Source organism: Pyrgilauda ruficollis, unplaced genomic scaffold (assembly GCF_017590135.1).
Source record: "Pyrgilauda ruficollis isolate IOZ18807 unplaced genomic scaffold, ASM1759013v1 scaffold19, whole genome shotgun sequence".
NCBI classification, from domain to species: Eukaryota; Metazoa; Chordata; class Aves; order Passeriformes; family Passeridae; genus Pyrgilauda; species Pyrgilauda ruficollis.
The window spans coordinates 5,441,417-5,457,773 of NW_024518095.1; the positions used below are offsets into that span (position 1 = coordinate 5,441,417).

The 16,357-nt window shown below is 42.2% G+C and overlaps 1 protein-coding gene across 2 annotated transcripts; it reads left to right on the forward strand.

Moving 5' to 3' along the window:
- Window positions 1-776: 776 nt before the first annotated feature.
- On the forward strand, window positions 777-16,035 carry DYRK2 (dual specificity tyrosine phosphorylation regulated kinase 2). Of its 2 annotated transcripts, XM_041465570.1 has the most exons (3): window positions 777-1,168; window positions 1,926-2,062; window positions 10,292-16,035. In XM_041465570.1, exons 1-3 carry the CDS (start codon window positions 1,114-1,116, stop codon window positions 11,891-11,893), a joined length of 1,794 nt encoding a protein of 597 aa, XP_041321504.1. In that variant the 5' UTR covers window positions 777-1,113; the 3' UTR covers window positions 11,894-16,035. The 2 variants fall into 2 exon arrangements, with proteins under 2 accessions (XP_041321504.1, XP_041321505.1); XM_041465571.1 differs by lacking the exon at window positions 1,926-2,062.
- The last annotated feature ends 322 nt before the right edge of the window (window positions 16,036-16,357 follow it).

The following is a 16,357-nucleotide window of genomic DNA, read 5'->3' on the forward strand; positions in this document are numbered from 1 at the left end:
TTAGACATAGGGAAAGGGGAGATTAATTTTTCTGCCTGTTCTGTGGAAGGGGATGAAGGGAGGTCTGTCTATGATCTACCAGCTGTTTCAAAACAAAAACCTGTCAGATCTGTATGGCCTTCAAAAAGGGCTGAGCACAGGTAGGACAGTTCACTTCAACGCTGTTCCAAGCGGGGCAAATGCTTAGCCTTCTATTTTTGGCAGTAATGACGTTCGAGCTGACAAACCAGGAATTCAAAGCATTGTACTCCACAAAGCACGTCGTGCAGTTTGGAAAACAAGGCCAATAACGCCCCTCGCACTTCTCATTCTAGGCTGAGACATTTACGCCTCCCGGGCAATCCCAAAAGCTTCTTTTTCCTTTTTTTAATTTTTTTTTTTTTTTAAGTTTTCACTTAACGACTATGCGTTTCAAGTTATTTATCCCTCGTCCCACGGGGCCACCTTTGTCTTTCCGGTCTGACAGAGTGGTCCCCGCCGCCTGACGAGCCGGCCATCCCCCGGTTCCTCTGCCTCCACACACGATTCCCACACACGCCGACTTCCCCGCGGGCATCGTCCCCTCCCCCTCGCGCACAGGGGCGCTGCCAGGCCGGGGGCTGGCCGGGCGGCCGGAGCCGGTCCCGGTCGCTGTGCCCGCGCCCGCGCCGCCCTGCCCGGGGCCAACATGGCCGTGCGGCCGCGGTGCCCAACGGCAGGGAGCGGCGGGGAGGGACGGAAGGAGGGCACGCGGCCGACGGGGCGGGGACTGCCTATCCTGTGTGCTGTTTGTCCCCGCTCCGCCGCGCGAGGAGGAGGGTCCTGTCCGGCCGCCTGCTGCTGCCCCCTCCTCCGTGCGAGGGGACCGGGGCGACCGGGGCGGGGGCGGGGGAGGTGATGAGCTTGGGCCGGGGGCTGAGGCGGCGGCGCGGCTGCTGCGGCGGCGAGAGGCGACGGCGGGCCGTTGGAGGGTCTGTCCGGCCGGCCCGGGGCCAGGGGGATGCAGCGCAGGACGTGTCTGGGTCTGGGTGTAGCTGATCGGAGAAGAGAGGCAGACGCCGCCCGGAGAGGCCGAGGAGCAGCGGAGGAGAGCCACCCTGACATGCCTTTTCCTCTCCCTCCTCTCCAGCGGCCATGTTAACCAGAAAACCCTCGGCTAGCGCCGCCGCTGGTTCTGCCTATCCAGCCGGTAAGGAGAGCGAGCGAGGGCCGCCGCGACCGCCACCGCTGGGCCGGGCTGCGGAGGCCCGGCGGAGGGGGACGGAGGCGGGGGGGCTCGGGGGCCCCGCGGCCGCCGCCGCAGAGGTGCCGTGTGTGTCGAACAATGATCCGCCCTCCCCCCGCGGCAGCCGAGCCCGGGGGGCCGTCGGGGGCTGCGCACTTGGGCTCCGGCGAGCCGCTCTTGTGCGGGATGGCGAGCTCGCCTCGGGGGACCGGGGCAGGGTGAGCGGGAGGCCGAGAGATATCACGTAGGGAAACGACCCGAGGAGAACTGGGGAGCGCCGCGAATGCCGGAGTGGCTGCGTTTGACAAGGGGCAGCGGTGCTCGCCGCCGCTTCCCGCGGCAGACTTGTGAACTCCTGGCGGGTCCCCGGCGGCGCCGGGATTTCGCCGGGCCAGACGGCTCGGGGGGAGGCGGGAGGCGCGGGCAGCCGTCCAGCCCCGAGGCGTGCGCGGAGCAGAGCCGGCTCGTTCTCCCGGTTAGGCGCCTGCCGGTGGCGGGTTAATCTCAGATGAAGGGTTTAGCCGGGCGAGCACGGCCCGCCCGCGCTATTAGCCGGATCGGTGCGTGTGTGCGCCGCGGCGGTGATTAGCTTTTAATGGCTTCTGCCTGAAGCAAGACGGGCGGCGGTGCCGGCCGAGCGCTGGGGCCGCCGCCGCCCCGACGGGCTCGCTGCCCGAGGGGCCGCAGCTGCCCGCCGCGCTCACCCCTCTGCTCTCCGCAGGCAGGGCAGGGGACAGCGGCCGCCCGCTGCCGTCTTCCCCGGGCACCGGAGCCGGGGTCTCCCGGGCAGGAGCTGGGACCGGCCCGCCGTCGCCCCTCGCATTGCCGCCGCTCAGGGCCAGCAACGCTTCCCACACGGTGAGCCCGGGCAGGGGAGGGTGTGGACGGGGTGCGGGGAAGGGGCGGCTGGCCCCGGGGTCTCGCGGCGCTGCTCGCCAGGTGTCCCCAGCGGCGGGACCGAGCGCGCGTGGGCCCCCCGAGGCGCATGGTGCTGGAGCAACGTGCGGTGGATTTCTGCAGGCTCCGGTGAAATGTGCGTGATTGTTGAGAGGCTGGGACCCTCTAACTGCACACATTGCTTTCTCCCTCCCCAGCTACCCCCCTCCCCCCCTTCAGTCTGGTTTTGTGTCTCATTTTCAGAGACAAATTCGATCTTTCACACTCTCATAGAAATGTTCTAGTGAATACATTTTTTGAGATTAGGTTAGTCCCTGTGATTAAAATGTCATATGAACTGTGGTGAAAAATGAAGGCTGCTCTCCCCTTCAGATGTCTGATCAGCTCAGGCCGATAGCAGTCTTCCCTAGAGATAGCTATCGCTGTGCTCAGGGACAATGATTGGATGAATCTGCCTTTATTGCTGCAGTAGTTTACCTGTAAAGAAATAGCCGCTGATGGCACGAAAAGGGCGTTATTTTCCGGTTCTGTGATATCTCACGTTATCTCCCACTCCTAGTTAATCTGTTGGGAATGAAACTTCCCAAGTATGCCACTATATATGGGTAAGAGGAGGTATCTCTGTCCTGAAGGCACGACAGAGTAGAGAGAGGGATCTATATACCGTCATGTTAACAGTAAATATCTGAAATTTTTATTGCATACATTTCCTTTTAAATTCTGAAAGATTTCATACTGACCCTGAAAGGCATTGATGGCATACTTTTCATAGAATTAATGAGCTCTTTGTGGATGCTCACATACTGTCTTCGTAAACATATGGCAGAGCTTTAAATGGTAATGTGATTATGGGCTAGTGGAAGGTGAAACTGTGCATTTAAATATTAGTGTTTCAGTGACTTTCCATGTAACTTAAGGGGTAAAACATCTTATTCAAATCCATTTATAGCAAAAATTGTCTTAAGTTAAATAAAAAATCAGTATATATATGTGGGGTATTCTCAGAAGGAGTGAAGAGTATTCTGCAAATTCAAGGTGGAGCTGCATACTTGAGATCAACTTCATTGTATATTTATGTAACTAGAGTACATGTCTGAATTGTTTGTTAGTATAAAAGGCCAATTTTCTTCACATTTGTATACCAGTTAAGTGCTGCTTGATTTTAGAGTTGGGGCAACAGCTTAGGGGTTTGTTTAAATAAAATCATAGAAGAAGGAACATAGTACAAACAGCCTGGACACCAATCATGTAAGTGCATTTACAGTAGGGCTCACATGTAACAGAGCCCAGACTTAATTTAGGATTTGTGGAAGCATGGTGGTCTAGCTGTTTTTTTGTGACTACTTACTAATTTTGGAAGTAGAGAATTTAGGTATTCTTATACAAAGATTTTGTGTATATATATATATACATACAGACACTATATATAATATATATGTATGTAAAGATGCAGTCTTTATAAAAGCATTCAAGGGGTGTTCAAGTGTTACATTTCTGTGTTCCTAATATCTTTACAAATATGTGATTTTGTGTGTGTGTGTGCCTATGTTTATATGTAGCATATATATGTGTACTTATGGAAGCACCCAGGAATGATCAAGCATTATATGGCAATGGATCACGTCCCTCTAGATTCTGACTGTTTCAAAGTCTGCCTTTCCTTTGTGATAAAGAGCCTGCTCTACAGTGGTTTTTTAGCCTTGAGTGCTATTACAGAAATGCCTCATATTGCCTTTGTAAGTGGTTATTTTGTGGTTTGCTAACATAACTTTTTGTGGTAAGGATCAGATATGACACCAGAATGCTGGATTTTAACCTGAAAAAAAAGGGGGGGCATTATCTGTTCTGTAAACTTAGGCCTACTGACCTCAGCTGACACTGACAGATTGAAACCATTGGTTTTGCGTCCCACCACTTCCTCCAATCAGACCTGTTTAAAATGGGTCCTTTCAGTTTTCTTATATTATTTTCCTTCTTGTGTCCATTTGCTTATCCTGTTTTCATCTCTGTTGTATCTATATGCCTTCTGTAATAGCTAAAACCAGAGTATTTCTGTTTGTGTTTCAAACTTTCAGAAGGTGTGGTGTGCTTAAGTGGGTGAACTGCTGGTGTTTATATATAAGTGTGCATAGTATGTATACTAATTGTGAGAGAAACTGAGGGAGAAGTTATGTTTTGTTTAAGCTGAAGGGTTTTTCTTTTAATGCAGGCAGGGAAGAAGTCAACTACCTGTCACATTTCTTGCTTCTGTGATCCAGCCTCTACTGAAACTATGGTCTCCTACTGTCAAGTGAAATTTCATTGTTTGGTAGATTATAAATAGCATGGGTAGAAGGGGAGAAGATGATGTTTTACACAGGCTTCATAAAATGGGACAGAGATTTTGGTGGCAGTCTTTGCAAGCACAGCAGCCTTTGTTGCTAAGCAGGTGGAGTTGTGTGTTCTACTAGGGAAAGGTTTTGTTTTTTTTTTTAATGTGCCTTCATCCTTGGCTTATTTGTGTATACTTCCATCCCTGGCTGTCTTTTTTTGCCTCGTGGTGGAAAACATGAACCTGTTTCCAGCCCCTTGTCCTCTTCATTTTCCTTTCCAAAGTCAGTGTTTTCTCTTTGGAAGCCTTAAGTTCTTGCTGTGATGACTGGAACCTTTTTCCATTCACTCTCTCCTATTTCATTGTGGTGTTCTAACATCCAGTTGACATGCTGCAGTAGAGATTACCTTGCTTGCCTGCTGCTCTGCTTGTATAAATCCCAACCTGTCTGAGTCCCTCTTCCAGACTCATCTCTGTCTTCTGCCTAGCTCTGTCTCTGTTCTTTCTTGCTTGGCATGCATTCCAGCATTCTGTACTGTTTCTCTTTCTCTTGCAGCATACAAGTATTAATGTTTTTATCCTTCTGTCTAGTACTGTAAAACAATCCATTTACAATGCATGATTCAATGCCCTCCCTCCTTCAAGCCCTGTCTAAGATTTCTGTACAGCAAGCCTATTTTCTTTTGCCACCAGCATTGAATGTTTACCCTTATACTTTTGTATCATTGCATTAGTCTTGATTTTTTTAAATTTATTTTTTTAATTGACTTACATTGTAATGGAACAGAGATTCCTGGACTCTGTTAATGCAAAGACCTGGTAGGTCACACGATGCTAATTTTTGCTCTTGTCACCTGCTTTGAAGCAGGTAAAATCAAAGCAAATACCTTCTTATTGTGGTGTTTTCATGTATTAAATTGCCGCAGAAATGCTGTCACATTTGAGTGGAAATAACTATGCAGTCATGACCTGGATTTTACTACATCTCGTTTTCTGTGGATGTTTCTTCCTCTATTTAAAATTTGTTTCTGGGGGGAATATGAGGTTGTCTTAGCTTTCAGGGGCTATGGGGGTCAGCTGTGAAATTCGGGTTCCAGCAGTTGGTGACTGTGGTGCTGTAAGGACTTGCAGTACTTTTGGGCACATCTCTCTTATTTGTATAGTTCACCTAACCCAAGGGGTTCAATTTAGTGTACATTGGCTGTCCTTTTGAGTGTTATCATGTGTAATAAATGCAGGGTGTTCCAGAAGTATTTAAACTCACTGCACCCCTAATATAATTAAAAAATTTAAGAATCAGTATCACTTCTGAGGCACAGCTCAGTCTGTGAAAATATTTGCTATAAGAAGTTATGTTTAACTTAAAAAAAAATAAGCTTATATGGACCAGATACAACAACAGCAAAAATCCAAATGGTGTGTTCCTTCTACTACTCTTGTTGAGCCCCAAGCTCAACAAAGGCTTAATCTTTTCTGGTGTATAAAACCCATACTCATGATAAAACCATTAGGGATAATCCAGTACTATTATCATTGTACTAATTAGCAAGTATTTTTAGTTCTGAACAGAGGAATGTTGCTAAATTAGTTTATCAAGGAAAAAGAAGGCCTTTTATACCTTTGCTCAGGCTTTTGTTTTGTAGTCAACAAAATAGGCAGTGAAGCATGCTGCACCTGATACCATACGCCTCTTGTGTATTTGACACAGTAGGACTGAAAATGGCTGCCCAGAAATGCTGTGAAGAAAGGGGTATATAGTGTAACAATTATTCTTTAATTAAGTTACTACTTTAGAACACTGTTTCTCCCTTTGTTCTCATCTCTGTGAAGTAATAACAGATAATAACATCTTATTCCTGTGCAGTATTTCAGCGGGCCATCATGATTGCTCTATTATTAAGATTAATTTTGCAAACCTTTTTAGATTTTGATTGACAGCAAAATCTTTTTTCTGTGATTCTGCTCGAAATAGAATTGCAAGATATAGCTGAATCATGTGTCTGTCTTGGATAGTTTTGTAGGATGCTAATAATCACACAAAGTGACTGTTACAAATATGAAATATGATACAATTACATAATATTTTGATGCATTTAGAGGATAAAGTAGAGAAGAGGTATATGCTCCTGTGGGAATCAGTCCTATAAGTGTCTTGTAAAAGGTCTTGAAACAGATCAATGCATTGGGTGAGTGTATTGCAAAGGAATTGTAAATGGATTTGCCACCTTCTAACAGGCTGGATTAATTTTTTTGCTGCTTCCCTATTGTTACAGGTCTGTAGCCTAAGTATAGTAAGTTACTGTCCTACTTCTGTTCCTAAATCCATTTGTGAAAGCAAAAGAAGCCCAAATAATACTACCCTCAAATTAAAGTTTTGTTCCCTTTTTATTTATTTATTGATCATAGTTTAGGGTGGAGTTTTGTTTTGTTTTGCCTGGGGTATCTACTTCAAAGATTAGGTGAGTGCTTTCAGCATAGTCATCAACTTCCATAAAATGAACAGACCAAAGTAAAAGTAAGATCCTAATGGTGATTTTGAAATGATGAGAAACTACTAAGAAAGAAAAGAAACACTACATTGTAATATTTGCTGTTACCTTATTGATGGTGTCAGAAGATTCAGGAAGATGGGTTCAAGCTCACCAGTTATTTCATTATATTTTGTAGACTTACAACAGTAGCTTCTTGATTATGTGTGCTACAAAAATATGTAAATCTTAGAAGGTGTGGATGGGTTTGAGCACAAGCAACACAATATATGATCAGTAAGCTTTGTAAGTGCATGCAGGTAGTCAGTTGTGTAGGTTGTTGGTTCTGGAATTTAGGGGTCCATCTGTAGAGGCAAAATGGGGGTGTTATAAACCTCTCAGGCATGTGGTTTTGGCTGAAAGGCTGATGGAGCATTTGCGTACTAAGAAGAGTTTGGTACTGGATTAAGGAGGCTATAGTCTTTTGTAGCTTGCCAAGCCCATTAGTTGTGGTTCAGGAACTTACGGTGTTGCTGGTGAAGGCTGTGGAGCTTGTGAGCAGTGCAAGCCTGAGCCTGACAGCAATCTCAGACACCCAAGAAGCCACAAGTAGATAGGCAGAGCAAAGGACTGGTGCAAATCCAGCCCTCATCCAGGTTGGAAATAGATGAGGAAAGTCTGTTTTTGATATGTACTTTGTGGTTGTGTTGTGTCTGATAGCTCTAAAACTCCTGTTGGGCTTTTTTGAAAGAGGAGTGGGCTCTCTTCTCCTGTGCAGCCAGTGATAATGTGGTATTTTCTACAAAGAAAACCATTGCTACTGTCTGCATCTGCATTTGCATTCCCAAGCAGCTGACTGAAACTGGCAAAACCAGTCATTTAGGATTTGGGTTGAAGTTGGAATAATGCTGGTGATTCCATTCTGCTGCTTGAAAAACCAGAAGAAAAACCATGAATCTGCCTGAAGATGCAGGAAGCAGAGCTACATGGTTTACACTTTAAAATGTGTTCACAAACATACTTTTAGAAAAAAGAACTTTTTAATCTCTGTTGAGATGGAATATATATATATGGGATTTTTTTCCAAGCCCTGAAGAACTTCTCAGTACATATATTGATGCAAGCAGTGCTTAGGAATGGTGGAAAATAGTTAACTGTGAAAACAGGTGACTTGAGGGGAAAAAAATTAAAGATGTGAGCTGTGGCAATGAGTACTTGGATTAAAAAGTTCTTAAAGATTACTTTTGCAGCATTATTCTTTCTTCTTCATTGTCTACATTAGTATTGCCTACTCCCAGTTTGTCTAAGATATGTTCTGCTTTTGTTCAATTAGTGTTGGAGAATAAATTTTTGTACCTAGAGTTTCCTAGCTTCGGTCTTTGGAATTGTATGTTTACTCTGCTGCTTCATTATGCCTTTCTTGCACAGCTCTCCAGTGCTGCATGTGCTGAACCTATGACACATCTTACAAACTAGATCTGGTTCTTCTGAAATAGGTGATTTAGCAGCTCTTGGGGCAATTATTTTTTTCTTTGCAGTAACTGCTGTTTATATAACCTTCAGGAAACTGCTGTTGCAGTGTGCCTCAAACTTGACCTGAAGGAATTGCCTGTAGGCATGAGAAGTCCTCTTAATGATTTAATTTCTGGTGCTTTTGAGGCATCAAACTAGGAAGGGAGTTTTTTTTTGATTTCCTATATATCTTCATTGTGCGTAAATGTTACAAACATCTTTGCTCTGAATTGTGATTGTGTGGTAGTGCTCTCTATGAGATTGATCAAATCTGATAGTGTGAGCCTAAATTTCTCTGCAAACAAACATACACAGTCAAACTGCAATGATGAATGGACATCAGTCAAAGTGGAATCAGAAGAGCGGTCAACTTGGCAGAAGCAGTCCCCAAGAGCCCTTGTTCTTACATTATATGAGTTTCAGAGCTGCAAATTTCAATATACTGTCCAAAGGTGAAGCTGGTGTCCAGCTGGCAAGTCTTTGGGAACAAGTTACTGAATTTACAAAAATATGCTTCTGCCGTATCAGACTGATGCCTTAGCAGAAGCACAAAGTATGCTCGAGTCTGCCTTGCATGTCTGGGTTTTCTCATTAGGAGGCACTTCTGCTGTTGCAGCCCAGATTTCATTGCCTCATATCACAGCACACAACTGTCATTTTCTGATTTCATTTCAGCAGCCTTAAGTGAACAAGGGATGTGTTATCCTTAGCTGCCTAGAAAAAATACAGTTCAAATGAAAAGTGTTCTCAGCCCTGGCTTGATCATCTGTCTGACAAGTGAACTTTTTGTTAGTAATTTGACATAAATATTAAGACTGGTGAATCAGCTAGAGAGACAGCAGGGGAATTCTTCCCACATTTGTGTAAGACCAGGCAGAAGACAAACTAATTATCCTCTACTTGAGAGCAAATGAGGAATTCTAAGGACAGCTATTTTAGTGGCAGGTATGCGTGTGCTTGTAAATTTCTTGTTTCTTCTTAAAAATAACACGTTTGGAGCAATAGCTATTTTTGCACTTTGCTGTTTGTTTTCTTGAAAATGCTGAATGCTGCTGTTTATTCCCATGTACACACTGTCAAGAACAAATCTAATTTCTAAAATCTATTAATGCTTTTTTTTCTATTCCTTTAAAATAAAGTTACCGTCTGTTCCTCAAGGCAAAGATTGGCTCTCTACTCAAGTCTGCATAAGGCCCCAAATCTCATTTTGGTTAAAAGTTATTCTTAGACAGGTTTGGGAAAGTCCTAAAGGATATGCTTATTCTTCATTGATTGGAATGCTTTGCTGACTTGTGACTGTCTCAAATGCAAGCAGTAAGTTGCATTCCTGAACTTCAGAAATGTGTGGGTTCTTTTCCTCTTTGTGCACGTCACAACACATTCCTTATTGCTTAAAAATGTATCTGTAATCTTTGATATGCAGCAAATTTAGGAACAAGTTAAAATCTTGATTTCTGAGAACAGGTGATGAGAGCATAAGCCATGTGAGTTCTTACAGGCATTGTATTTTATCTTCAGCATCTGTAAAACTGCTACTATTTTTTATGAAGTCTGATGCCCCTCAAGCATGCATCTTGATGTTACAGGTCTGCTGCCTTGAAGATTCCTTGGAAATATTGCTAGCTTCTTGTGGTAGCATGCTTGTGATTGCCTTGTTGCAGACATTTTGGAGAGTCATGAAAATGGCATGTGAGAAACAAGGATCAGGAAATTTAATAGCATCCAGCAGTATCACAGTATATGTGCTGTATTTTTTAGATTCTCTGTAAACAATTGACATCTAAGAAGACACTTCATTTTGAGGTGATTTAGGCAGAAAGGAGGGTTGCGGAGTGAATGTTGAAGCATGGAGTTCATGTCTTTCTTGTTAACTGGGTATGTATTTCTTTTCAATTTTAGGTTGGAAGCGGTAAGCACACAATGAATGAGCACCTACATGTTGGTAGCCATGGACAAATCCAGGTTCAGCAGCTCTTTGAAGATAATAGTAACAAGAGAACGGTTTTGACAACGCAGCCAAATGGACTTACAACGCTAGGCAAATCTGGATTGCCAGTGGTTCAGGACAGACAGACAGAGAGTGCCCACAGGCGACAAGGGAGCTCCAGCTCTTTAAAATCTACAGAAGGAACAGGGAAGGTGAAAGCTTCTGTTATCACACCAGAGCAAGCAATGAAGCAATACATGCAAAAATTAACAGCTTTTGAGCATCATGAGATTTTTAGCTACCCTGAAATATACTTCTTGGGTCCAAATGCAAAGAAGCGGCAAGGTGTGATTGGTGGTTCAAACAACTGTGGGTATGATGATGAGCAAGGGTCTTACATTCAAGTACCCCATGATCACATTGCATACAGGTATGAAGTTCTGAAAGTTATAGGGAAAGGAAGCTTTGGGCAGGTGGTGAAGGCCTACGATCACAAGATGCATCAGCATGTGGCACTAAAAATGGTGAGAAATGAAAAACGTTTCCACCGCCAAGCTGCGGAAGAAATTAAGATCCTGGAACACCTTCGGAAACAAGATAAGGATAACAACATGAATGTTATTCACATGTTGGAAAACTTCACGTTCCGCAGCCATATCTGCATGACATTTGAGTTGCTGAGCATGAACCTTTATGAATTAATAAAGAAAAACAAGTTTCAGGGCTTTAGCCTGCCTTTGGTTCGGAAGTTTGCCCACTCAATTTTACAGTGCTTGGATGCTTTGCACAAAAACAGAATCATTCACTGTGACCTTAAACCTGAGAACATTCTGTTGAAACAACAGGGTAGAAGTGGTATTAAAGTGATTGATTTTGGCTCAAGTTGTTATGAGCATCAGCGTGTCTACACTTACATTCAGTCACGGTTTTATCGTGCACCCGAAGTCATCCTCGGTGCTCGTTATGGGATGCCCATAGATATGTGGAGCTTGGGCTGTATCCTAGCAGAGCTTCTGACTGGTTATCCACTTTTACCTGGAGAAGATGAAGGAGATCAGCTGGCTTGTATGATTGAACTATTGGGCATGCCTTCTCCAAAACTCTTAGAGGGATCCAAGCGAGCAAAAAACTTTGTGAGCTCTAAGGGTTATCCCCGCTATTGCAGCATCACAACTTTGTCTGATGGCTCTGTAGTACTTAATGGTGGACGCTCTCGGAGGGGAAAACTGCGTGGCCCACCGGAGAGCAGAGAGTGGGGTAACGCATTAAAGGGGTGTGATGATCCCCTCTTCCTTGACTTCTTAAAACAGTGTTTAGACTGGGATCCTGCTGGCCGTATGACACCCAGCCAGGCTTTGCGGCATCCCTGGCTAAGGAGACGGCTGCCAAAACCTCCAACAGGGGAAAAGGCTTCAGCAAAGAGAATTTCAGAGAGTACTGGTGCTATAACTTCAATTTCCAAGTTACCTCCGACTTCAAGCTCAGCTTCAAAACTGAGGACTAATTTGGCACAGATGACAGATGCCAATGGGAATATTCAGCAAAGAACAGTGTTGCCAAAACTCGTTAGCTGAGTTTGAAAAACCCAATGCTGTTAATATGAGAGATACAATGTGGCTGAGCCTTATTTGTATGAAAAATTAGCTCAGTTACGCATTTTTATTTGCTCAATAAATCGATTCATTTGTATCTTTCAGCACTCATTTTAAATGTAATTTTAAATGTTAATTTTGTTTTTATAAAAATACGGGGACAATGCTTTAAGTTTTTATACTTATTTTTTAAAATGTTTGTCTTCTACAGTACAATTAGCCTTACTGTAACTAGTGTGACACAGTAATAAACATCAGTGGCAGGCCACTGGTTACAACATGACTGTCATGCATTGCAGCGTGGTATCAAAGGTATTAACCTTTCTCTTCCATGGTTCATGTTAGTTTTAACCTGGGGTAAATTTGAAAGACTACCTTTTGGATTTTATGGGTTTGGTCTGGATTCTGTGCACACTCACATCTATGACTGACTGGACTCCAGGAAGAATACTCAAAGAATACAGTTAAGCGCGTGTAAACTTGTAGTTTAAAGTTGAGCCATAGCATATTCTATTGTCATTTTTCATGTGGTAGCCCAGAGAAAGTCATGGTATCACTAAAGGTCCTATGGAATACTTTCTCTATTTAAAAGCTATGGGCTTTGATTAAAATGATCATTTAAACATAATGCAAAAAATAACACTGGGGCTAAAATGACTCTTACTTTGCATGCCATGTGGTAGAGTGAGAGGAACGGGTGGTCTTGGAAAGCATGAAAATGGCAATATGTCTGTTTCTCTGAATTTGAAAGTGGCTGATTAGTTGGCAAAGCAAAATTGTTCTCAACTTTGTTTCAGGTCTGTAACGTTGAGCATTCACACAGGTTCTCCTTTTTTCTTTTTTGTTTTTTTCCCCCCATCTCTTCTCTTGTTTTTTTTTTTCCTTATGTGCAGCTTGATCTCCTAAAATCACATAGGCAGAAGTGCTCATTCTGTCAGTTTTATACTGTAACTTCCAGACTGTTAAACTACATGGATTTCAAGGTTGCTTTTATTTCCTCTGACAATGTTTGAGCGACTGTGACTTCTGTGGTACATTTACACTTCAGATCAAATCTGCATGTAGGGGCAAACATGATGTTACTACATTGCTTCCTGTAGAGGAGTACTTCACCTTAGACAGCTTAACTGTAGAAGGAAAGATCCTCAGTGGAAAGGTTTTCAGTTGGAAGACACCATCCTAAATAGTTTCTAATAAGGGAAAATTATCAAAGGAAAGCTAAGTGCTTGGAATTTGATTTAATCTTTGGCATTTGTAGATGAAAATGAGCTCTGAAAGAACAGTTAGAGATATGTGTAGATGTGTTCACGTGTGTGTGCGCTAATGCTTGGTTTTTCTTTTTTTACTTTTAACTGCGTTCATGGAAGAAGGATGGTCTACTAAAGAATAGTATCTAGACCTGCGGGAGAGGTATTCACATGTTGTAGCATGTTTTCAACAGGAACAGTTTGAAATCTGAGATCGGTGTTTTAATGCGTACAATGGCTGTGGCCTATATTAGAGGTATAAAACATGAAAAGGGAATTTTAAACAAAGTAGAACAATCCATAAGGGTTTATGGATGTTAGAACAAGACATACTAGAATGGATTGTATTAAACCTCAGTAACTTCACTTATAAACAACATTTATATGCACAGATTTTACTGAGTTACTTGTACAAATGATGAAAATTACTTAAAGCATGGTCCCCTGAGAGGCCAAGAAAGTTTCCGGTTAAGTTCTTCTTCATATTGGTTATTTTACCACTTACAGCTTAATTTTTGTTTGTTGGTTTGTTTTATTTTTGAATTTAATGTAAGACTGGGGGAGGGATATAAAGAAAAAAAATGACAGAATTCTCAGGAAACATATCGCTGAACTTCTTGCCAAAAAATGAACACCTGAAGAAGCTCCAAAATAATTTCTGAGTAGAGGATGTTATTTGTTGATTGATAAATGTAAAAATTAGACTGTCAATCAACCATTTTTCTTTCTTTTAAAATAAAAAGATAATTTCTTGCCTCTAGTCAAATTAAATTATTTCATGTTAATTGTTCACAACTTTATACAATACGTGTAAGTGCAATATGTAAACATGTGTGAAATCATGTTAAAAATGAAATATAATACTTCTAAGAAAAGTGGGATTTAGAATATTAATATCCAGTAAATTATGGTCAGTAAGTTCTAAGTCTGGAAAAGAGCTATATTAATTTTAATGTAAAATTAACTAACTCTCATGACTGTGGGAATACAATATTATGTATTTTTCTACAGTAACAGGGAATCTTTACTTCCTCCACCACCTTCTTGACTTCACCACTCCTTTCTACCTTAACTCTTCCTGCAAAAGTTGGGAAATAGGGATGCTGATGTTAAGGGTGAAAAAAGAATCATCTCCCTTCATATTTTTTAAAGCAGACATTGATACATGTTCCTGCCTTTTGTGGCAAATTAAGGTGAAAACATTCATGATGTTAATGGGTCATCAATGGGCTACAACCACTAAACTTGCTTTTTCATGTAACCAGTTCTTAATGCCAATAATGCATTTATGATCCACCTTCTTCATAAATGCTACCGGAAACTTAAAGGCCAAACTATAGTGTGAAGAGCTATTTTTTTAACCCAGATACAGTGGAACTTCCTCTATACTAAAGGAGCAGCTACATCAAGGTTTTTAAGTGATGTAGTTGCATTTTATTGTAGCTTATTTATACCTGTAAAAAAAGGTGGGGGGGGAGGGGGGAAGGACGTTGCCTCTTGCTTTGATGTGATTTTATTCTAAGGGCTCTGATAATTAGGCTGATAGAAGTTGGCTTGGAAACAGTGCTTAGTCTCACATGTTACCATTGTCTGGGGATGTCTGAGCTATTTTCAGATTTAGTAACAACACAGTGTTGTCTTTGGTTGCAGTCTCACTTGGCTCAGTTTCTTGCACCACTGGTGTGTTCATTACCACTTAAATGTTGGAACAAGAGAGTGATGCAAGATGTGTAGATTAAGGATAGAGGATGGATTGTGCCCTTGGTGTTAACAATGTGCCTTTTGTTATAAATGCATCTTGGCCTCTTTAACCCTTGGAATACTGCTTAGTAGGGATGAAATCTATTTTTAAGTGCTATACCTGTCTTAAAACATCCTGTAGATGATCGAGGCCTTAATAGAAACAATAAGGCAATCACACTGCTGGGGTGGAGAGGACACTGTTCTTGTAGTACCGTCTCATTAAGGGGTTAAAGATGGCCCTTCCTCATTGGTTGTACTTTAACATCAAATTGATTTTTTTTTTTAATAATTTTTTTGTTATAGTGACACTAGACAGAAATCAACTGTATTTGTAAAAATTTACCTCAAACTCTTTAGTTTTATAGTGTGATTTAATCCCAGGGCATTTGGTATGAACCAAAGTGCATTCCTTTTATATGTGCCTGGCTCTTATAAAAGTGACCAGGGATTTTTACAATTTGGGTGCAAGGCACTTAAGCCACTTTTAACTTGGTGGGTGGTTTGGAGTTATAAATGACTTCATGGGAATGTTGAAAACACTTAAAAGACATAAGTAGCATCGGGCAATATTAAAATCTTTAAGGAAGGGTATGCATTATTTAATGCTCTCCGTTTGTTAATTTTTTTTTCCATCAGTAATATTTGTGACAAATACAGAAAGAACTCTTTTTACAGTCAGCAAAGATTAGAATATTGCCCAGTGTAATGCTATGGTAGCATTTGAATAAAATAACATTTGTGAATTATTGTTTCTAGGGGCTTGTACATCTCTGCTACAAATTGTAATTATTCAGTTCAATTGCTACAATTGCGTCTAAGCAGTAGCTTGGGTTTTTATTGGGCAATGACTTAGACACGTGACTGTAATATGCTGCAACTGTGTGTACTGAAAACGTGAAAAATGATTGAATGTGGACTGTGTATATATTTATGTATAATTTTCTGTGAGATGCTGCTGTTGCCACTTAACATTAAAGATGTTGTAGTGGGTTTTAATCCTAGTGGCCAGTTTTATGATACTGTATGTATTGTACAGCTGATGACAGGAGTTAAGACTGTTCTAGTGAATATTTGTTACATTTTATTGTTGTGGCCAGAGATCATTTCAGAATAAAATTTTATGTCCTACTTTGATTCTGTCCACTGTACTTTGGGGTTTTTTGTAGTCATAAAGAGAGCCCTTGGAATGCTGGCATTTCTTAAACATGGAAAGGCCTTCTCCTAGCCTGCTCGGTCAGTGGCAGCAGTGCCTTTGTCCCCAAGCTTTCTTGCTGGTATCTGTATATAGCAATCCCCCATTGCTGGAGGATGACTCTTTACTGCTTTATGTGTCTTGACAGCCTTGAATATTGCCCAAAGGCTGCTTTTGCCCTGTGGTCTCTAAAGTTCTTCTCAGGACTTAGAAAGTAATATGTTTTGTATTTTTATTTGCCCCCTATTAGAGAGAAAAGATCTT